Source organism: Diorhabda carinulata, chromosome 5, assembly GCF_026250575.1.
Source record: "Diorhabda carinulata isolate Delta chromosome 5, icDioCari1.1, whole genome shotgun sequence".
Lineage (NCBI taxonomy): Eukaryota > Metazoa > Arthropoda > Insecta > Coleoptera > Chrysomelidae > Diorhabda > Diorhabda carinulata.
Window position 1 is genome coordinate 16,128,797 of NC_079464.1, and position 21,761 is coordinate 16,150,557.

The 21,761-nt window shown below is 32.4% G+C and overlaps 1 protein-coding gene across 3 annotated transcripts in view; it reads left to right on the forward strand.

The window, feature by feature from the left end:
- The window catches only part of LOC130894131 (regulator of G-protein signaling 9), an 83,993-nt gene that overhangs the window by 50,482 nt on the left and 11,750 nt on the right, over positions 1–21,761 (forward strand). Inside the window, exons 9-12 of one of the 3 annotated variants that reach the window (XM_057800729.1) lie at positions 2,558–2,608; positions 8,325–8,528; positions 11,063–11,284; positions 12,384–12,620. In XM_057800729.1, coding sequence (XP_057656712.1) covers positions 2,558–2,608; positions 8,325–8,528; positions 11,063–11,284; positions 12,384–12,620 — 714 coding nt within the window. Of the gene's footprint in view, positions 1–2,557; positions 2,609–8,324; positions 8,529–11,062; positions 11,285–12,383; positions 12,621–18,096; positions 18,166–21,761 lie in introns of all 3 variants that reach the window. The other 2 variants (XM_057800728.1, XM_057800730.1) reach the window with 2 other exon arrangements.

Sequence of the window (21,761 nt, forward strand, 5' to 3'; positions counted from 1 at the left end):
TAGTCCAGTATACAATGGTTTTACCCTCAGATTGACATCAAGGTGCATCGATTTGTTTGAACTTTTAATAATAGATAATGAATACCTTAAAAAGTCCACCCTATGCCGATATGCTTTCACTCTGGGGTGAATATCAGCCTAACTAGGAGGTGGTGACTTTTTTATTAAAACTAACCGTAGAAATCGATAGCAAAAAGCATTCTAAGCACAAATTACAATATGAAGTAAAAAATTGAAAAATGAATGAGCATAATTTTTCACAAATACCTGAAAAACTACATATTTTATTGAAAAAACTGTACATAGGTTAAATAAAGCTTTAAAAAAATACCTAAAATTACCAACCTTATTGGAATAACATGTTATATATCTGCAAATCACTTAAATTGAATAAAAATAATAGGAAAAACAAGTTTTAATGGTTTAGAGAAGAAGTATTTCTAAATAGAAAAAAAATATGTTTTTTTAAGACTACTAAAAAATATGGAGCATACGCTAGAACTACTAGAGAACGAAATGTTTTAGTAAGCACTTTGTTTTATTCTCATTTTTTTCTCAACTCCAGAATTAACGGAGATATAAACTCTCAAACTCCACAGTAGTGTGTGACTGGTACCATTTTTGGACCCTCTCTACGTTTCCTTGTCAAAAATAAAGGGTACACTATATTGCAAACCTTTTAGATGCATTATAAATCCTACAAAATGGATTTTTCATGGACTGGCTAGCTCAAAAATTGAGAGAGTTGTACCTAAAACAAACTAACATTTTTTTTTGGAATTTCGGAACAGTCATGGGAGGCCTGGTATAGTTAAAAAAAGTTCACAAAATTGGAAAAATTCTCCTAACCAATTAATCAGTCATGACTAATCATCAGTTTTATCAAAGATACATTCATATTTTTATCTGTTTATCCTTTTCTGAAATATATTGTCCACTATTTTTTCCGGATAATTACTTTCTTCCAATGCAGTTTTTGCTTTTTGAAAAGTTAAGCATCCAAATCCAGGATCTGATAATTGGATACTTCTATTTATAGCTAGAACTGTTAGAGATTAATTTTTTACCTAACTTCAGAATTAAACGTGATATAAACTTTCAAACCTTGTTTCCTTTTCTTTTACATATCTTAACAACAACTAGAAACGTATATTTCATAGTTCTTCTATCCTTCATAGTTCAAAGTATCTCATCATCTTGGAAAGCAATTTAATATGCTTTAATATGAGTATGAATTCATATGTAAGGCTTATCATTTATATGCGTAGCAACCGATAAACAAATGGAACGTGCTTATGTAATTAGAAATTTCCATATTATTCGTTTTTCATGATCTCAATAGTGTTCAAGTGTATTAATTTAATGCATACTACACCACAAAGAGCTGTCCAGCTATTGCTTTGATCGAAAATGGACTTGGTAATCGAGCTGTTGCTAGACAAAGGGATAAGATGAGACTGGATTCTTTCATAGGTAACCTGGAACAGGATAACTGGTCGTGATGACCGCTTTATTGGATCAAGCACATTAAGATGGAGACTGTAGAAAAATACCTGATTCCTAAAACATATACGATTGATCCAAAGCTTGTTCCAGCTCTTCGGCAAGCATGCGTGTGTTTTGCACAGGATCATCTGTATTGGATGTTCTCAGATGAGACCAAAATATGCTTCAATGCGGGCGACTAAAGAAGTAGAGTGTACCGAAGACCAAGAGATTGAAGATTGCAACTTTAAACCGCGGAGTGCTTATGGCTGCTGCATGATCTGAGGTGCAATTTCTATAGGAGCAGGAAGCACCCCTGTGATCATCCGAAAGGGTGACCGTGTTTGCACTAGAGGAGTTTTAACGCCTGATAGATGGCTACATTGGGGACGAATTTAACTTTATTCATGACTATGCAAGACCGCAAACCGTCAAAAGTTAAAGTCAAAAGTTTACAGTGGGTCTATTTCTTTGCACACAAGTATTTTCCTGCGCCCCCTTTTCCTACTACGATAAATTATTGCTTTACTCCTTTTTCTATTTAGTTCTATCCTTTTCTGTTAGTTCTTTTAAGAAATATTTTCTTTGTGATTCCAGCTAGAATCAGTAATGTGAATAATTCACCTTGAAATATTCGAATTATCTCTCCTCTTATATATTCCTTTTTGGAGAAGTTTTCGTTAATAGAAAATGTCATCCAAATAATTATAGTGATAAAAGTATGGATATTGGAATACAATTACTAAAATGATATAATTTTAAAAAGTACCTAAAAATGTGAATTAAATACAAAATAAAAGAAACAACTAATGTAGAAATTGTTTACATTGTTTGAGCTTGTTTTAGCTTTTGTATGTAGTTAGAAGATTTCAGGCAATCGAGTTGAATTGTATAATTGAGTTTATTGATAAAACACACCGAAAAAAAATTGAAAGATAAAAATTTAAACTTGAGTGAAGAATCAAAATTTAGATGATTATCCAGCATGCGGTTTGTTTTTAGAAAGAGAGAGTAGCATCCTCATTAACAAAAAACATGCAACTGATTTGTAACAGAAGTGATTTTTTTGCAGCGAGGTAATGATGCACCGTTTAAGGAAATCATTTGAAGTTATGGTAAAAAGGCAAGTATCATACAAACATTAATCAGTTGATTGTAGATTTTTCAATTTTCCGATGGACGAAATTACTTATTTTTGGAAAATACTTGCTACTATTGAAGTCCATCTATTGAACAACATGGAGGATACTGTTGAATATTTCTAGTTTTCGTGAATTGGTTTGATTCTAGTAAATTCTTACTGCAACTAATAAACTTTTGAAACACTAAAAACCTAATTTTAATATCGCTTATTCATAATATTTTTAGATCATTTTCTATAACATATACTAGAGCTTAGGGATGCTATACCATAATCTTCGGAGCTAGAAAAAGAGGCGGAATGCTAGGAATTTGAATGAATTCTTAAAATTACGAGAATGGTCCCAGAAGTACCTGACCTGACCTAGAGATAGCGTTCGTTGTCTAAATAATACCACTGTATCAGAAAGTACACACGAATCCAGAAATGTGGAAGAAATTAGACAAAGCAGTGCTGGATGATCGTTGACTGAAAGTGCTAGAGCTAGCAGAAAATAGTAGGCATTTCAAAATGTGCATTACATCGCATATTAACTGAAAATTTGCTCACAATGTATCACAGAAATTAAGCCAAGTTTTCATTTCTTCCATAACCATCGATGAAACCTGAATCTATCATTTTATAACAAAATAACAATCAAAACAACGAACTGAAAAAGGAGAAGGCAAATACCGTTCCATAAATTGGAGTATGCACGCACTCTATCCGTCATATTTAGCCATCTCTGGCTATAAAAAGGGTATTTAAAATGTTGAAAATCGCTGAGAAAAGTGCTAGGAGTGAAGAGGAGATCACGCTGATTAATAATTATTTTTTTTTCCAAAATTTTTATATTCTCTTTTTTGAGCCAAGTAGTCCTGGAAGCATCCTCGTATATATTTGAGCTGCTTATACATGCTGTCATCTACAAATTTCAAAACTCCAAATTCTTCACAAGCAATCTTTTGATAGAATAAGTTTCCATTTGTTAATTGGCAGAGGAATCTACTTACCGAGTTGTTTGTCTTGAATTTGATGGTTGTTGAACTCCGGAATTCTGAGTGTGTACTTTAGTTTAGTTGCTATTGACATCATATCCAAGTCTTCCACTCGTTTTTAAAAGGAACTGTTGGTGAAATATCATACTTATTACATTGTTTACGCTTCCACTCACAATTATACTGTAGAACACACATTTATTGTCTGAAGAGCAACGTTTTTCAGTTTCTAATTATACTTTCGTGGGAGAATTTTCCACGGGAGCATTTCTTCCGATGATATTATATGGATTTTAATTGAGTCTATCACTGACAGTTGGCTAATAAATCTCAATACGACTATCTTATCAGCTAACACTTTGTAACCTCAATTCCCCGGCTGGAGACTCTTCCTCGGAAAGTGGTATTCGGCTTCAAATGAAGTATATGAGCAACTGGTATTTATAGCGGGGGAATAATATTAAATTGGAATCACCAACTTGTACACGAACAAGTTAATAGTGTAGAAAAAAAAGGGGGACAAAGCTGGAATCACCAAATAAACTATCCCTGAACACGATTGTCTAAATTGATATTTTTGGCTGTGAGTAATACAAAAGGTTTCAGCGAATGATAATATTATTAAAAAATAATAGAATTTCCATTAACTGGTATCCAAGAGAGCACAACGAATAATTATAAATTCAATGTTAAAATCACTTCAAAGTTATCTATATATCAATAATAAGAACTGGGACTTTTCTACGGAAATCCGGGATTATTGCAGCCCTCAAATGAGTTCTAAGTCTTGGGATTAATTTTAATGAGATGGTGAGGCACCGCATGGGAGCATGGTGTCAGCGAAACACCAACTGGCAGCTGTAGAACTGCTAAAAAAATTAGGATGGAACGAGAATACAGATGAACATGACTGAAGAGGAAGCGAGTAGATAAAAAAAATATAGATAAAAAAGAGCTTATGCTCTAACACATACAAAAACTGGATTTATATGTTCCAAAATATAAAGAAATTATGAAAGTTAATTGAAATTAAAACTTATGATTCATTGAAGTAAGTGTATGACAATGAGTATCTGTTGCGTGCATGTGGTTTGAGTGTATTCGTTTTTAAGATGGCCGAGAAGATGTTGAAGATGATTCACGTTCGGGTCGTCCTTCCACATTAGAAATCGATGAAAATATCGGAAATATTTTACCGTCGCGTCGGGTGAAATTCGTACGATCGTTGGATCTACAGAAATTGACAAAGAATGAGTGTCGCAAATTTTACATGAAAATTTCAACATGCGAGAATTGTGTGCAGAACTGGTGCCTAAAATCCGCACATTTGAAAATGAAAATATTTATATTTATATTGACCCTTCGAATACAATTGAATCCTGGATCTTGAACTGTGGAATTTCTATATTTTTCCTAAGGTCAAATTTGTATACAAGAAACAAGATTATAGTCTGTTGAATTAGTGACAGAACAGACAGAAAAAACTTCCTGCACTGTTTGGAGATTGGCATAGAGCTATTAAGAAGATAGGACGGCTATATATGGAAGCTTATAATAAGTGAATATACATTAAATGGAAAAAATATCACCAGTTTGATTATTCACTAGCCACATCTCGTATGTAAAGAGTAGATTTGGAAAGATATTAGAAAAACTTTCCAGGAAATATAAAGAATAATATCGTCACAATTAACTAAAGTTTACATTGTGTATAAACTTTAGTAGTCATTGTAGAATAAAGATAGGCGACGTTTTGGATTCGACGCAAATTTTTGGAATCGACTGGAAAGTTCACAACAAATAAATTTATTTCATAACTTGAACGTAGAAATAAATCAGAAACAATTACTAAGCCACAATATGTGAACAAATTAATATAAAAAATATTCAAAAAACGCCTAACAGGTAGAATGGAATGTTACAACTTTTGCAACATGAACGTTACTTGATTCCAGCTGCATATTCCAACTCATATACAATTTTAGAATTCCTGAATTTTTTTGCGTGATATTTTACTGTATTCAAATATTTGTTTAGGTTTTTCCAACAGAATCATCAAAGATACATCGTCTCTTATGTGAAGTGGAATCAAAGAATGTATCAATCCAGTCATATTTCTTTTTGAATTGTTTTTTATTTCTAGAAACACCTTGCCACTTCTATTTGTACTAAAAATTAAGTGAATTAACTCTATTCGATACAATTTAATAATTGATCTCTATTGCATCGTGGTGACTGAGCTTAACTATGGATACGTTCTTTCCAAATAAGTTACAAAAAACGTTTCGTTTGCAAGCATATCAGTTATTCAGGAATAGCATACTGACATGGAGGTGAATAACCCATTATGTTTTATTATTTATTACCTAGTATATCAATTGAATAAACTGAATGAAATGTTTGAAGTTGTAACAAATCACTTCATAAATCTGATGAAATAGAATGATGTGTGTGTCTCAATAAGAAGTGCCAAACGATTTACGTTTCATTGAAGGATAACGTCGTATGTCTACTCACTATTTTTGAATCGGAGTAAATTTGATTCAATGAATATTGGCCATAAATTACGTGAATTTCTTCAGTGTGAAATACCATAGTTACTTATGCAATAAACTATAAATATAGGAAAAACTTTTGGGAAAGTGTTATTTTTGAATGGAATAGTTATTTCTTCATTATTTAACATTTTCTAAATACTAACCAATCATATATTACTAAATTCTTTTTTATTATTGTATTCATGAATGGTAGTGATATTTTGTATCAAAATATTCAGAATTTTAGTTAAGTTTAATGTATTGAAGTCGATGACGTAGTGTCCCAATCAGAATATGATGGGATTGATACAGTTAACGCATTCGCCATAATTTAGACTCGAATGCTCGCAAAGATATATTTTACTTATGTTCCTAAATGTTTTTGATTTTAGGTTTCTTCTGTTCCAATATTAAGTTTTTTTAGAGATGGAAATAAATTGACGTTTAGAATCAACTTCAGTCTTTATCAAAATATGACATTGACACTGACAATTTGCGAATTTATATTAATCAATAGATCAGCTTAATCATGAATCAAAATCAGAATAAAATCAAAATAGAACTTTGTTCTAATATGCAAATTTAATTTTCCCTAGTCCTCACATTTTAAGTATATGGCATTTGTCAATTAAATTATTTGTAGTTTTATCATAATATACAAAATAGAGGTATAAAGTCATTTATAACTTTTTCGCTCTTATGAATGTGAACCATTTCTAAAAATTCTCTTTTTCGTATATTAGAATCCGTTTCCTTATGATATATCATGGTTGTTTAACGCAGTTTTATTTTTTTATCGTATAATTGACCTTTTAGTCTATTTTCTAAATACTGAGATCTGAGAGCAATTGATGCATTCAACTCTCATGAATTGGAGGTACCTCAATTCGAATGGAAAAAATGCTTCTACAATTGGTTTAAACGCATGTGAAAGAGAAGCAATAAACGCAAATACAATCATAAATATTTCTTTTTCTATTTGTTTATATCAAAACTCAAGAAGTAAACTTTGTAAGCCCAAGATTTTGCTTTATTATTACACTTTAATGATCAATTGTTGTAGGTCCGACATATTATCAGCGATTTGGACCGCATCAGTAGCATTCTTTCATTGTTAATTCACACTCCAATAACTCATATCTCCAGGTCTTCCTTCGTCCCTTTCTAAATATCAACTTCGAATATAATTTAAACAGGAGTTGACATAGCAGATATCCTATTTTTATTTTTCTGGTATTGTATGTATTAAAACTATTTTTATTTGTGCTATTTGGTTCCAATATAATTTTCAAATGCACCAAATTTCCTTCTGATCTATGTCGAGTCTTTTGAGAACTTGCTTTAGTTTGTGGTGTCGTACACTATCAAATGCGTTATCGCAGTCAGTGAAACATTTACAAACATCTTTTTTACAGGTAAAGCAATTCTGGACTAATAATTTTGTTGCTATTGCGTTACTAGTTACACTATCATTGATCTTCAGGCATGAATACAGGGTGATATCTATACCATTTTTGCCGTAGATAGCGAAATTATGGATTCATAATGTTCTTTTATGAAATATGTTAGTACACACATCATGATGTACATATCTGTCGTGGGTTTAATATGCATTTGTGATGTACGATGCACGATTATAAGGACGCATCACTCATTTTATCGTATTTAATTCAAGATATCAACTTAATTTGAGAAGGTGAAAATTATTGAAGTGATATAACTTTCTCCAATTAAAAGAATGTGGTGGCTTCTGTCTTGTAGCCAATCATCGTGAACAGAAGTACAAGTATTCAAAACTCAAATTGTTCCAAGAATATTTTACGATTTATTAGAGTAAGTCATAATAGTTAATCAGTTAATCAATAATTCACGTTTGCTTAAGGACACAATTAATTGTTATCAAGTAATTCAATAATAAGCATATGTTTTTTATGGTGATTTTTCCCATTGTATCTAATGCATATTTACAGTGTACAGGAAATGTAACTGGAACTTCAAATTCAAATTATATTATATATTATACGCGAATGGAAAAGAATCTGTTTAAAATTAGTTTTAGGTACATTATGGTAAATTGGCGTGAAAATATTAGAAATTTTACTAAGAAACAACTCCAGGATGCTCAATCCTTCAATGGTTAATATAATTTATTCAAATATAACACTAATAGTTAATCTTTCACAGGGTGGATGTTCCTACGGAAAAAAGGGTAAGAAGATGGGCTTTGTCTATGGAGGAGTTGGTATCCGACCCAACAGGACTGCAGGAGTTTACGAATTATCTGAGAAAAGAATACAGTCACGAAAACATTCGATTTTGGATGGCTGTTCAAGATTTGAGGAGGTCAGCGCAATCACAGATATCTTGGAAGGTTCAAGAGATTTTCGAGTGAGTTGAAATTAAATAGAAAGTAGAATGTTTGAGGATTTCATAAGTAATTTCATGAGAACGATTAGTTTGGAAAAAAAATTTATTTCTTTATTTAAGTGAACAATGTAAGTGTGTGGCTTGTATCAATTATTATTATTATTTAATTGAAAATCGGTTATAATACTCTATCGTCTATAAATATTTGATATTTTTTCTAAAAATCCACAATATACGCGTTTTTATGTGTTAGTATAATTTTTGAATAATTTTCTGTAGTCATCCAATTTTCGCTTGCTTTCAGCATATATTTTTAATAATGTACTCCAAATTATTGGGTTTTCAAGACGAATGCTACTTAAGGTGTCTGATATCTCTTGCTCTTTGTCTTAAGGTGTTCCTCGTCCAAAAAAGATCAATTTGATCATATGACAAAACGATTCAGTTCAATAAAAATATTGATCAGTTACCGATAACGAGGTTATCGTTGCCGGCAACGTATCGCGGGCAGTTATAATACGGTTTTTATTTATTAGTTACGTATAAATAAAACATTTTTCTATATATAAGAATAAACTGGATAAACCTTTCATACATATATTAATACTTATTCACATTAAAATTGAACGCATGATAAACTTAATCACCATAAAAAATTGAAATAAAAGATAAATTTGAATCTTACTCACATTAGAATGATCCTGGCAAAAAAATAATCTCGCAGGATCCTCAATTTTGTAGTTGTATATTCGAATTTTTTGGGCATCATAAAAAAATTTTATCAGATGTTTTAGTCGTGGTATTTTCACATCCTGGCACAAAACAAGATTCACATACCATTTTTCAAATTAATCAAAGTTCAATAATAAATGTCGTATTCACTTTACATCATATCTACGTACGTCACGCAATATGGCGACCATACTCGAGCACACTTTTTTACCGACAGGTTTGCCTCAATAACCTTTTCGTTATGGACTTCTCTTCGCATTTCAGCTAGTTTCTACTACATTATCTACTACCATATTACAGTGTTTATTATAATTGCAATGACAAACTTCTCTACTATGTATCTTGCTGTGTTAAAGACGTGTCTAGGAAGAGACACTAATTCTGTGCGGGCATAAAAACAAATTTCTCCCCAAAACATAATAGATCCTCCTTGGAACGGCTCTCTGGTAATGATACAGGACTGTATCAAGACTCCTCGCCGTCTTCGAATTTGATTACGTCCATCTGGACCTCTTAGACTGATTCTTGTCTGATTAGTAAATAAAACTTGGCACCAATTTTCCAAATTTCAATCTTAATGTTGCCTTGCAAATCTTAGTCTAGCAACACGATGCTGCTTGGTTAGCAAAGGTGCCTGGAAAGCTATTCTGCTGAGTAGAACAGCATTTGAAGGTGTCGTCTTATTTATCTATCAGATACATTTACATTTCGGACTTTAAAAGGCTGTTGAGCTCGACACCGATTGCTTAATGAATTTAATTGCAAAAACGGTCATCTCGAGGAGTTAAAACTGTGGGATGTCCTTGTTCTGGCCTCCTAGAATGTGAACCGGTCACTCAAAACCTTTGCATCAATCTGCCAATGGTTGTGTGGTGTACGCCAAACAGAGTTGGCACTTCACGATAACTTTATCCCTGTCCAACTAACTCGGCTATTCTTTCAGCTTTGCGTTCACTTAACTGCCTAACTCTATTCATTTTTTGTTCAACTAGTCAGAACTTTAGCACACCTTGATTGACTTAAATTACTACTGTCCACAAGTTGGTACAACAATAAAATGAAAAATTAAAATTTTAAAAAACCACAGAAACAGTTATTTGCGATAAAAAATTTTGTTACATTTTAATGCTAACATTTGAGATACTTTTTGTGATAGAAAAAAAAAGAAACCTAAAAGATTAACATTTTAGGTGTTCATATTGAAATAAAGAGTGGTGCGTTATTATGGCCACGAGTTTAGTTATTGTCTTGCCTACTGCGTTCAGTATGTCCCCACATCCATCACATAACACATCTAAACCAAATTTTTCAATCATTTTCGAATTCTCCGAATAACAAACAAAGTTATCCTTGAAAGTATCAGGTTTTTTTGCGTAGCGGTAGCTTGGATTCAGCATTTCAATCCTTCCAATCTTACTATTGAATCTAGCATGACTAGAGCATCCACTTACTTCTAACACTTACTTCTAACAAACCTTCTGTATGTATGTATATGAATATTGGGCTCTCATATACACTCCAGTCCAAGGAATCTATTTTGTTATCCTTTCTTGCAGCGATACTGGAGAATCCTGTGTTCACAGCTGATCCATCAATCCCACTCTCCTTAAAAGTCTGGAAGCTGGGATGACTGTAGCGAGCTTATCAGCTACTTCATTTCCCTCAACTCTGATGTGTCTCGCAATTTATTATAGGATGTTTTTATTTTTCTTGCTTAGCTCGTTCAATTTCTTCAATCCCAAACGAATTTGGATATTTATAAGTAAATATAATAGTAGTTCACTCGATGAATGAGCGGATACATAATAATCAATTCTTTTCAGGGAATTTTTAGCACCCGGGGCACCATGCGAAATCAACATAGATGGAAAAACAATGGAAAAAATAAATCAAGAAATGAAATCACCGAGTAGATTCACTTTCGACGCCGCACAAGAACATGTGTATACATTACTTCTGAAGAAAGATTGTTATCCTAGGTTCATTAGGTCGGATTATTACAAAAATTTATTAGCTACGGGTATCCAACCATCACAAAAGAAACGGTAAGTGATTTTTGCCACAGTTCTATTTAAATTTCGATTATTATTCCATATTTCTAGTGATTGTTTCATAAATACAATTTTTCTAAACATATATTATAATGAAATTCGTTGAATATAACTAAATTTACATAGGCTAACGATACTCTATACTGAAGTCGATAACTTGTATATCGAAACGCGTGCTAGACAATGTGATTGTGAGTGTTGGTGTAGTGGTTCATAGTAGTATAGTGGTCGTCCAAGGAATGTTAAGCATAAAGGACTTTTGATACACCAGTCGTGTCCTGCTTGAAATTATCAAAGGCTAATGACCATTGGAAAGCCGATCAGGAACTTTCTATTGAATCACTAAGAGACCTGTAAACTTGTAAAGTATTAGAACCGCACTCGTGTGAGTAATAGTCACTCACAGTTGACGTGGTCTGTAGTTTTTCTCTTCTTCATGTACCACCGCCACTCCATCTCGTCTGAGATGCCTATAGTATAGAGTAGACAGCTTAGATGATTTTTTTCGCTCAGAAGTCGAATTTAGTGTCCGTTTAATCGAGGCAGTTGTTTGGTTAGAGAAGTAAAAGGCCCATCTCCTAATGGATAGAGGCAAAGCTTGCCTTGGAGGCGTTATAGCAACATTTTACCTACGATTAGAATGGGTTTTGTGCCCACTAGTTGATTTGCCGATACTTGAGAGTGAGTGAGCTTCGTCTTATCCTTGTCGCCCAACTGACCCAAACGAGCTGGATCTTTCAACAATCACTCACCAGTTCAGGTAGGGCTTTTTAAAACAACACCAGCCTAGAGCTCACTGTTATAGTGTTATAGTCAGCCGTTATAGATTGTATAGCGGTTATTCTGACTGATCATATCAAGATTAATATGTTTCTATGGTGTCGATTGAGTATCGCTCGTCCACATTCCATCACAGCGAATATCTCGGCTTGAAAGTGAAAAAAATTTCGGGTGTGCTTCCTAGAAGTTTGCTTCCGTCAAATTATTGGTGTAATAGTCATTCTAATGATCGCCTGACACATTTCTTTTCGATTAAGTCTCAGTTAACCATCAATGTCGGAATTTTTTTCAATGTGCTGAATCATGTTTACAGTTTTTTTGGGTTTGGCCAAACAAAGAAAAAAGCTTCGACCAGTACAGCTCCCAATCAGCAACTAATTCAACAGCAACCTTCTCAAGGAACTGTCGTTATGTGCGGAGCTCTTTCGAAACGTCGGGGCAGTGATAGAAGCCTATCTGGCTCTGCTCATGAGCTTGCCATATCTGGAGTAAAGGATACCAAAGTGCCCCATTCTCATTCTCAGAGTAATCTCAGTGATATACCTTACAGGTGAGTTGAATTATTGTGCCTGTTAAGTAGTTTATTCTTGCCAATTGAAGCTTATTCAATGATTGGTCAAACAACAACTGATACGCGGTTGTAATATTGGAAGACAAAGCAAGGTTCTTCAGAAGGAAAATATTGATTGAGATGTAATGTACTGTGTCATCATATAGGTGAAATAGGTATTTTGAAATATAAAAGATTGTTGATACAAATTTCCATTTTTTAGTTATACAACAGAGTTTTAATACGTAATGGTATTAATCTGTCGGAATGAATTATTTTTAGATACAAGGTTAACACTAGAGGAAAAAGCTTTGATTAATATGATTATTACTTTGTTGAGTGAGATCAACAGAAGTACTGTTTGCATTTTACCAACAGATTTCTCCCAACAGGAGATAATTAAGAGAAAAGATACAAACCTTGATGAAACTGATGGAGAAATTTCAGTTGATTCAAATTTATTGAATGCAGATCTCAAAATTTCACTTAAAGATCACTTAATGATCAAAAACACAAGTTAAGTCTATCAACAGCGAATATATAAATCGAACAGAATGGAAGTTTTCAGAAATTAAAAATATTTTCCAAAGAAAATACTCTTAACACAAATGGTGTTCAACTTTAATGTAGAAATTGTGGAATTGGAACAAATGCATTCCCATTTACGTAATTAGAAGGCAGTAAATCTACGAAGTAAATGTTGAGTATGCCTTCTCATACGAGCTAGAAATCATTAGATATTTTTTTAATAAAGAAAAGTCAAATCACCATACTCACTTATGCAAATATTGTTTGACGAAATTCCTTCAAATAATGGACAGACTCACTTTTTTTAACTTTTTTTTATCATAAAGGCTGCGCTGCTCATTCTACACGAACCGAAAACGTATTGAAAAATGCGCAGAATTTCGTTTAATTATCACTAATTAGTAATCAGTCATGAGCGAATTTTGTATTATACCAAAAATGAACAATTACTGTTGGCAACTGATATCTAAATATGATTCATTAACTTAAATTTTTATTTTAAACAATTTTTTCCAATACTTTCTTCTCATATTTACCTTAAAGAAGACACATTACACAGAAATACGTTTCGTGAAAAATTATTAAATCATACTTGGTTTTTCAAAATTCAAATGGAAATTAGTGCAAGAATGATAAAATCTCAAGAACTAAAAATTGTGGTAATATTATTGAATATTCCAGCATTTCTTGTATTGAATCGTCTTTCGGATTAAAGTATGAGAAATTTGAAGTTGATATGCTCAGATTTTAATGTGAATTCGATTGAATAATTCAATGTTAGTTGAAAAAAAAAATAAAAAATACTAACAGAAACATAAACAATTGAACAAACAAATTAGTATTTAAAAAAATTTTGATAAAAAGCTGTTCCATTTCTCAAAGGTTTGGTGTCAGTGTGATGGGTGTGATCAACTCGAAAAACTCTCACTTTTTTATATTCATTCTCTAAATTATGTGACTCGATTTCTATCGACGACTATAGATAATTGATTTGAGATTTTTATGGAAACGATTTTTGATATTTGTCGTTCAAGTTCTTCTTCGGTAATCATAGTTATTGATATATACTTCTTCACAATCATCCTGATATCTCAATTTATGAATATTCAAAGCAGGCATTACCAAACGTCTCTTCGAAGAAGTTTAATATCTCACAAGATCAAAATCATCCGAGTAAAGGAATCCAACTTTCAAATATGACGTTCATTCATCACAATCCAAGTATTGCGGTCATCCCATGTGATAAACATTATGCTAAATATATTAAATCACATAATTGTTACCAATGTCTAAGGGCCTTATCATAATTGCGGATTGCGAGTGTCTTCAAAGCGGAGCGGGCGCGCAACGATTACGCCACGCACGCACAGAAAATTCGTTTTGAACAATCACAAAGTTTCATAGTGGTTCAAATAACCTCAACGAACTACTTAAAAATCAAGGAATGCACCTCAGATTTCTCACCCCGGTTCCAGCCGTTATGTATGACGTTGCAAAAAGTATGTAACAACCCAAATAGTTGCTTATAAATGCCGTACCGTATCAAATTACCGAGAATTTTAGGAAAATCAAAAATTTTCCCTACAACATTAGGTGGTATGTCATTATTCTTGTATTCTCTACTTGAGTTTTGAATATTGTAGAAATGTGTTTGTACCTGCACCGATAAGTAGTGACGGCATAGTTTCTAAATTGTTTGTTACTATTGATTAAAAAGAGATTCATGGTGGCTCAAATGACCACCCTTCAAATTTTTCCATTGGGTTATGCTCAATAAGAAGGACACTAGAAAATAGGATACATCTTAATAATATGATCACATATTGAGAATACCAAGACAAAGGTATCTATATGAATACTGAAATGGAAGCCGCCAAGGAAAAGACATAGACGTCAAACCAACTCTAGATGGAAAACATACATTATGAAAATCTCGAACCTAATAAGATCTCTCGAGTATCCAAACTTTTCACATTGGAGCTACATGATCTGAACAAATCCAATTATATTTCACGAAAAAGGACAGCTTTCGGTTGGAGAATTTCTACTTCTTGGTCTCTTTATCTCACTATCGAAAATTAAGCGCATAATTAATTTGATCAAAATCGAATTGACTGCTTCTGCAAACATCGTACCCAGCCGTCTTTTACCAATACCATCTCCTTCAAAATGACCATCGGTAGCAAAGTTACTAAATCAGACTGGTCTTTTTTCTTGATTTTGACACCAGCAACCACTCCCAGGTAAATGATGATTTGGAAGTTGGAAGTTGGACGTTTTTCGTTTTCCTACAAAATTCGTGAAATGGATTCGTGCATTTTTCCGGCCACTCTTCTCGATTCTAGCTTCAACAACAACTTCCGAAAGCCTCATGTACTATAACCTGCAAAATCTGTGGAAACAACTTGAAAATCGTATCATGCCTACATTTCCCGCTACTCGATTTTAGCACCAGCAAACATTTTTAGGGAAGCCTTCTTCGGGAAATTTGATCGATACGTGAAAACCCGGAAAAATTCACAAAATAATATCAATACGTTAGATTTGTGGTATCAACACATCAAAAAATACAGAATGATTTCCAAATGATGGGGTCCTCTTGGACCTGGGGCCCGGGGCTATAGCCCCCCCAAGCCCCTAGCTTAATCCGGCCCTGTTCGAAAGATAAACTTATCTTGATAAAAATCTAATTTTTAGTTATAAAATTTGTTTCAAGAACAATCATTGAGTAAAATTCAATGCGGAATATAGAGAAAGCTGCATGCGCTTGCGCATGGCTTCTCATAAGCTTTAGTGTTTCCACAAATATTATTGTGGCGCACTAAAAGTACCAATTTTGGATTAATATTCAAAACTTACAATGTGAGTACTACCAAATATGTTATTGATTCTTATGATGTTTGATAAATAGTTTTTATTCAATTCTATGCTACTACTGTTTTTGGTATCGACAGAATAAGCTTCAATTGTGACGCTATAAGGCAGAATCTTGAAATGCTCTTTTAAATTCGAAGAAATATCCTCCATAGACTCCAAAAATGTGTCGAAGTGCAAAATGCCCAACATTTGTTATAGATCTATTTGGTTTTTATTTGATAAGTTATAGACCAATCAACTGAATCAACAACATTATTTTCACGTCATTTACTCAGTGCCGAATTTTTTACATCAAGTCTCTGAACACCCTATATAATACACATATTATACTAGACATGAATAATTTGAAAATGTGGAAGGAGCTAAACGAAAGATATGAAAAGTCACAAATCGATTCAACAAATAGACCAAAATTTGGGTGAGAATGAATTTCAGTTAAACAAAATTTGGAACATACCATATAGAAACATAGTTAAATATCTAGAAATGATTGAAATAAAAATATCATCTGGAGAAAAAAAAAGATAACTAGCTATAAAATATTGAATAATGTATTTTATTTTAAGCAGAACATACAAACTAGAGGTCTGGGGCAGTACCAGATCAATCAACATTACATTCAACCAAAGATTCCATAACAAAGTGCCTCTACATAAGGATTTCAACATAACAACCATTAAGGAAAAAAGAAATATATACCCAAAAGCACGAATCAAGATACATAATCATGTTAAGATCATGTTCTTCCAGGTACTGGAGCAAGACCACCTGAACAGAAAATTGAAGAAAACGAAGAGTTCAGACCTGGCGTATATAACAATTGTAAGAGTAAAGCATAGAAATACTAATAAGAAATGGGTGAAATCATTGAAGACTCAATTTAAATATTGTACACATAACTTGGATAAAGACAAAATTACAGGTTGATCATGAATTATTTTTTATTGATCTGATTCACCGTTATATAAAATAATGTCAGATAACAATACGCCATTTACAATATTTCTTCAACTGATTCAACAAAAATGAAGTTCAGGAACAGAATGAGATTCAAATTGCATTCCATAGTCATAATTCGTATTCAAAGAAAACTATAGCTCTTTAAGATGGAGCGAAATTTCCTGTCAAGAAATCAATAAATCAATAAATCGTGAAAGACTCACTGTAGGTACCCAAAGAAATATAACGACAATATTCATTGGACAGATCTAGTTAGAAGTGAAAAATGACGATTCCAAAAATACAAATAGTCCAAAAGGACTACTTGCTGATTCATTAGAGAGAGCAAGGGAGTAAGGGCATCAATCTAATATAAAAATGTTGGTAGCCCTCTTCTCCAGGGCGAACACCTGTTGAATAATGAGATGGAACTGCCGTATTACTTCGTGCTTAGCTATAAGCCGCGATGGATGTGCCACTGAGGTTAACCAGTGGTTAATGAGTCCTACACCAGGACCTATTCGGTAATATGATAAAAATAGAGAGTGAGAATTGATATTTGATCGTTCAAGGAACAAACATGAATTGAGAAAAAATATGAACAAGCTTATGTGTCATATCGAACCTTAAGACGCTTTGTGTCATTTATGAGCAACCATTTTGGAGATCAATTGGTAGCCATGGAATTGACTGAGTTCGACAAGTGGTTGGAGTCCTATTACTAATTCACAGTCTTCCCATGAATGATTCTAACTAAATGGATTATTCATTTAGAATATTTCCCTTTCTCTGTACGTGGTTATTACATATTCTAGGGTTGTTCTAAACGTGTTCGGAAAACATATAAATAAATTTGTCAACAAAGTTACATTGGCTATAATAGAAAACGAAAAGTTGAATTAAGTATTATATACCGTCAAAATTTACGTGTTCAAAACAATGTTTTAATTTATATTGACTTGAAAGTTACAGTTAAGACTAGATTTCGAACTAACCACAAGCAGAATAACCTCACGCAATATTACTATATACTTATCACAAAACTATTTGGTGGTTCTTAAATTGTTGTATTCACAAACTATAGGTTATGTTTAGAGTAGTTAGACAGAGAAAATTCATGCTTGAATTACAGGGGTGATCTGGCGTGTATTGCGAAGCTTCCCGTAGTTGCAGCCAATCAGATCAATACTAACGTCAGTTTGTAAGTGGAAAAGACTCCCAAACATTTTTTCCGGAAAAAAAACTCAATTCCGATTTCAATTCACTGACTGTTCATTTTTGTTAAAGGTACCAGTACTGTCATGAATATATCGAAAATATAATTAGATTTTTACATTTTCTCTAATAACAACTAATAGCAAACGAGCAAATTTGAAATAGCTCGAAGTGAGTGGTCTAAAGTAGTTCATAGTTCATAATAAGTTTTGTTCCTCGTATAGATTGAGAATATTTCTATTGACAGTAAAAACTGACCTCATTTTTATATTCAAACACAATAAAGTTTCAATGTATGGTATTCATGGAGAGTGGAGAGGAGGAGAATTGACGAAGTGTCACCTGTATAAGATAAATAACAGTTCAAAAGCCTTCGCTGGTATTGGCAGAGAACGGAATGGATGTAAAGCAATTGTAAGTGAATCAAAGTATGCTGCGTTAAAAAAACTATATCATTATTGGAAAATTCAAGAAATTGCGTTGTATAAAATGATGTAGTTAACATAACCTAGAAAATGATCATGTGGCATTTAGATGGATAGTTTTCATATAATCAGATTATTCGCTTTCTCTCTACCCTGCATAATGGTATTATCGTTTATTGTTTTCTTTATTTGTGCAACTAACTTCATTTAACCTATAAATTTCAACTTAACCAATGAATATTCAGCTATATTCATAACGACGTAGCCTATTGAAATTTGATGTTTTCCATAAATTACCCAATCAATATTGAACATAATTCACTACAACTTAACCTTATCTAACCTATAAAAATTCAACGTCATTCATAATCTAACCAATTGAAAATTAATAGAAATTCCTGTAGTGATCAGAATCAATATTTCAATTAATCAATATTTCTATCAACGTCAATTTGAATATTGAATTCTGAAGCTTTCCAGACGATGCATACATAAGTATTCGAAAGCTCGGAAAATATATTAAAGTTAGTCCACTTTGGTGTAAGAAATCGCTTCTATGTCATAAGTCCAGAAAGGTTCAATCTTAGTCTTATAAATTAATATATTGTTGCCCGAAAAATATACAGGGTTATACATTTGAAATAACAGAAATCGTTATTTTTCCGGAAAATGGAAATATCTGACAACAATGTTGATACTATCATAATATCGGTCGAATCAGAAGATCCTTGTACATAACTAAATCCACATTTTCACCTCTTATTTGGCTCAATCTTTGATGTTGTTTGTAGATCATTGTAGAATTGTGTATCTTATACATTTCATTCTTGGATTCAGTCTTATTTGTGTTCATGGAATATTTGCTAAACTTTAATATTATTATGATAGACCAGTTTTCTCAATTTTTTCATTTCATGAGCTTAAGTACATTCTCGCCTTTATAAAATGAACAGTTTTTATATGTAATGTTGTGTAACAGTATTTGTTATGATTATTCCAAATATATGTTGTGAGCGAAATAATAAAAACCAGTCTTAAAACTTTTGTACATACAACATAATCGCGTCTTTATAAATATTCCCCTAACAGGATATGAATGTTGTACAACTATAGCTATATAAAAGACATGTCAAAATATGGTTAAATCTCATGGAATCTCGAGGGATCATTCAACAATGGGAAAATTACAAATTAGTTGTATTTATTTTTTTTTTCAATACATTTGTTTAATGAAATGATAAATAGGTTTTAACAATATTCTTGGAGATTATATTGAAGAAATTAAAATAGTTACGGGTAGTACAAAGCGTACAGTTCAAGCTTAATACAAAAAGTACAGTTCAAGGTTAAATGTAAATGACACACATGTTTTTACAGTCACAGCGTGAAGCTTCTGTATAGGGGGGTTGCACTTGAAATAAAAAAAGCTGAGCACGGTCTCATGAAAGTAGCTTCATAACTTTCTTATCAAAAAATGCATATTTGAAAATACAAATCAATACAGAATTTTTGATTTTATTTATTTATTATCGCGTTTATACCAAATTTATACCTTTATACCTTTTTATTAGCAAATTAATAATCATTTAAGATAAAACACACATTTTACATTTCTTTTATATAAGCTATCCACAATATACAATGCGGTCTACATGTATGGTATAAATTCAATTTTAGCTTTGATATGTACTATGTTAAAACAAAAGCTGAAACAGGTCGATTATCATTTTGAAATTGACAATTTATAGTAAAAAAATATTATCTTTCTCCAGTATGAATTATGAACACCCCATAGAAAATTTTAAAAAAGGATCGTGTGGCACTTTGTTGGATGGGGATTTCAGTCCTCTGTTCAGTAATATGAAGGTTTTTGAATTCGCCGCAATAATAAATGAGAAAATTTTTTTTTGAATTTTTACATTGGAAAAAAACATTCCAAATATTATGCAATATTATTATTTTCGTTCTATGTGAAGTTTTGTGATGGACATATTATGAAAATATTTCATCTTAAAAATTAATTCTCTCAGTTATGATTGCACCAAATTTTAAAAACTTTCTACCAAGGTGCCACAAGATCCCCTTTCTTATTCAACATTTTCAAAGGGGTGCTTCTAATTCAGAGGGGGTGCTGGAGTACATAATAATGCTTAAATGGAATTTATTCCATACATATGGACCGACCGCATTGTATATGTATCCTTTCTTGCGAAGATGAATACGCAACAGCAAGAGGTAAGTACAATTTTTCAGTATGAAGCATGGATGTTTGATTCAAAACTGAAAATAATTGCCACAAATGCAGTTATTTTCACAATGCACGTCGCAATAATACTTGTATTTCATTCCTATAAGGACTAGAAAAAGAAATTCATTTATAAGGACTAACGTCAGTCATTTTCGATACACTTTCTTACAAAATAAAATTCAGTTTTCTGAAAATCGATTCGAAATTGAAATTACTCATTCCCATTCTTTTCGCATTCCAATTATCAAAAGAGAATGGGAATATCACTTTCTGATTCTTTTTTCAGGAAATGATAATCGATCTCAATTTGTTTAAAACAATTAAAATTATTTTTAATTCTTATGAAGGAATCGAAAACCAATTTCGATCTATAAAATCATTGACAATGCTTTTGGATTCAGCTAAGAGAATGTTCATGCATTCTGATACAAGATCGTTTTGACGTTTGTCCTTTTAATATCTTCACCAACGTAGAAGTGCTTGTAAGTGTCTGGTCTAAGTATCAATCTAACTATGTGAGGTAATTTTCACTTGTGTATATATATTTAAGTTTGTCTGAGAGCCCGTAGACGACAGAAAATACTAAAAAATGTGTCAAAATGAATTTGCAGATGACTACACCAGTCCACCACCAATGTAGCTTCATTATCATCTCTTCGAACTTGTAGTAAATTTCAATATTGTTTGGATCTTAAGTAGATTTTGAGAAATTACTGAAACGCGTTGAGTTGGTCTAAAATGGATACAGTCATCTGCCATGTGTCTATTCCTTTCCTCTCACTCCTCCAGTATCTTGGGTTCAAATATACATATCATTAGAAAAGTATTTGATTCAATTATTAGAATATATAGTAATGGTCCAGAATATTTTGGTATTTTTTGCCACATCAAAAATGATTTGAAGCGAAT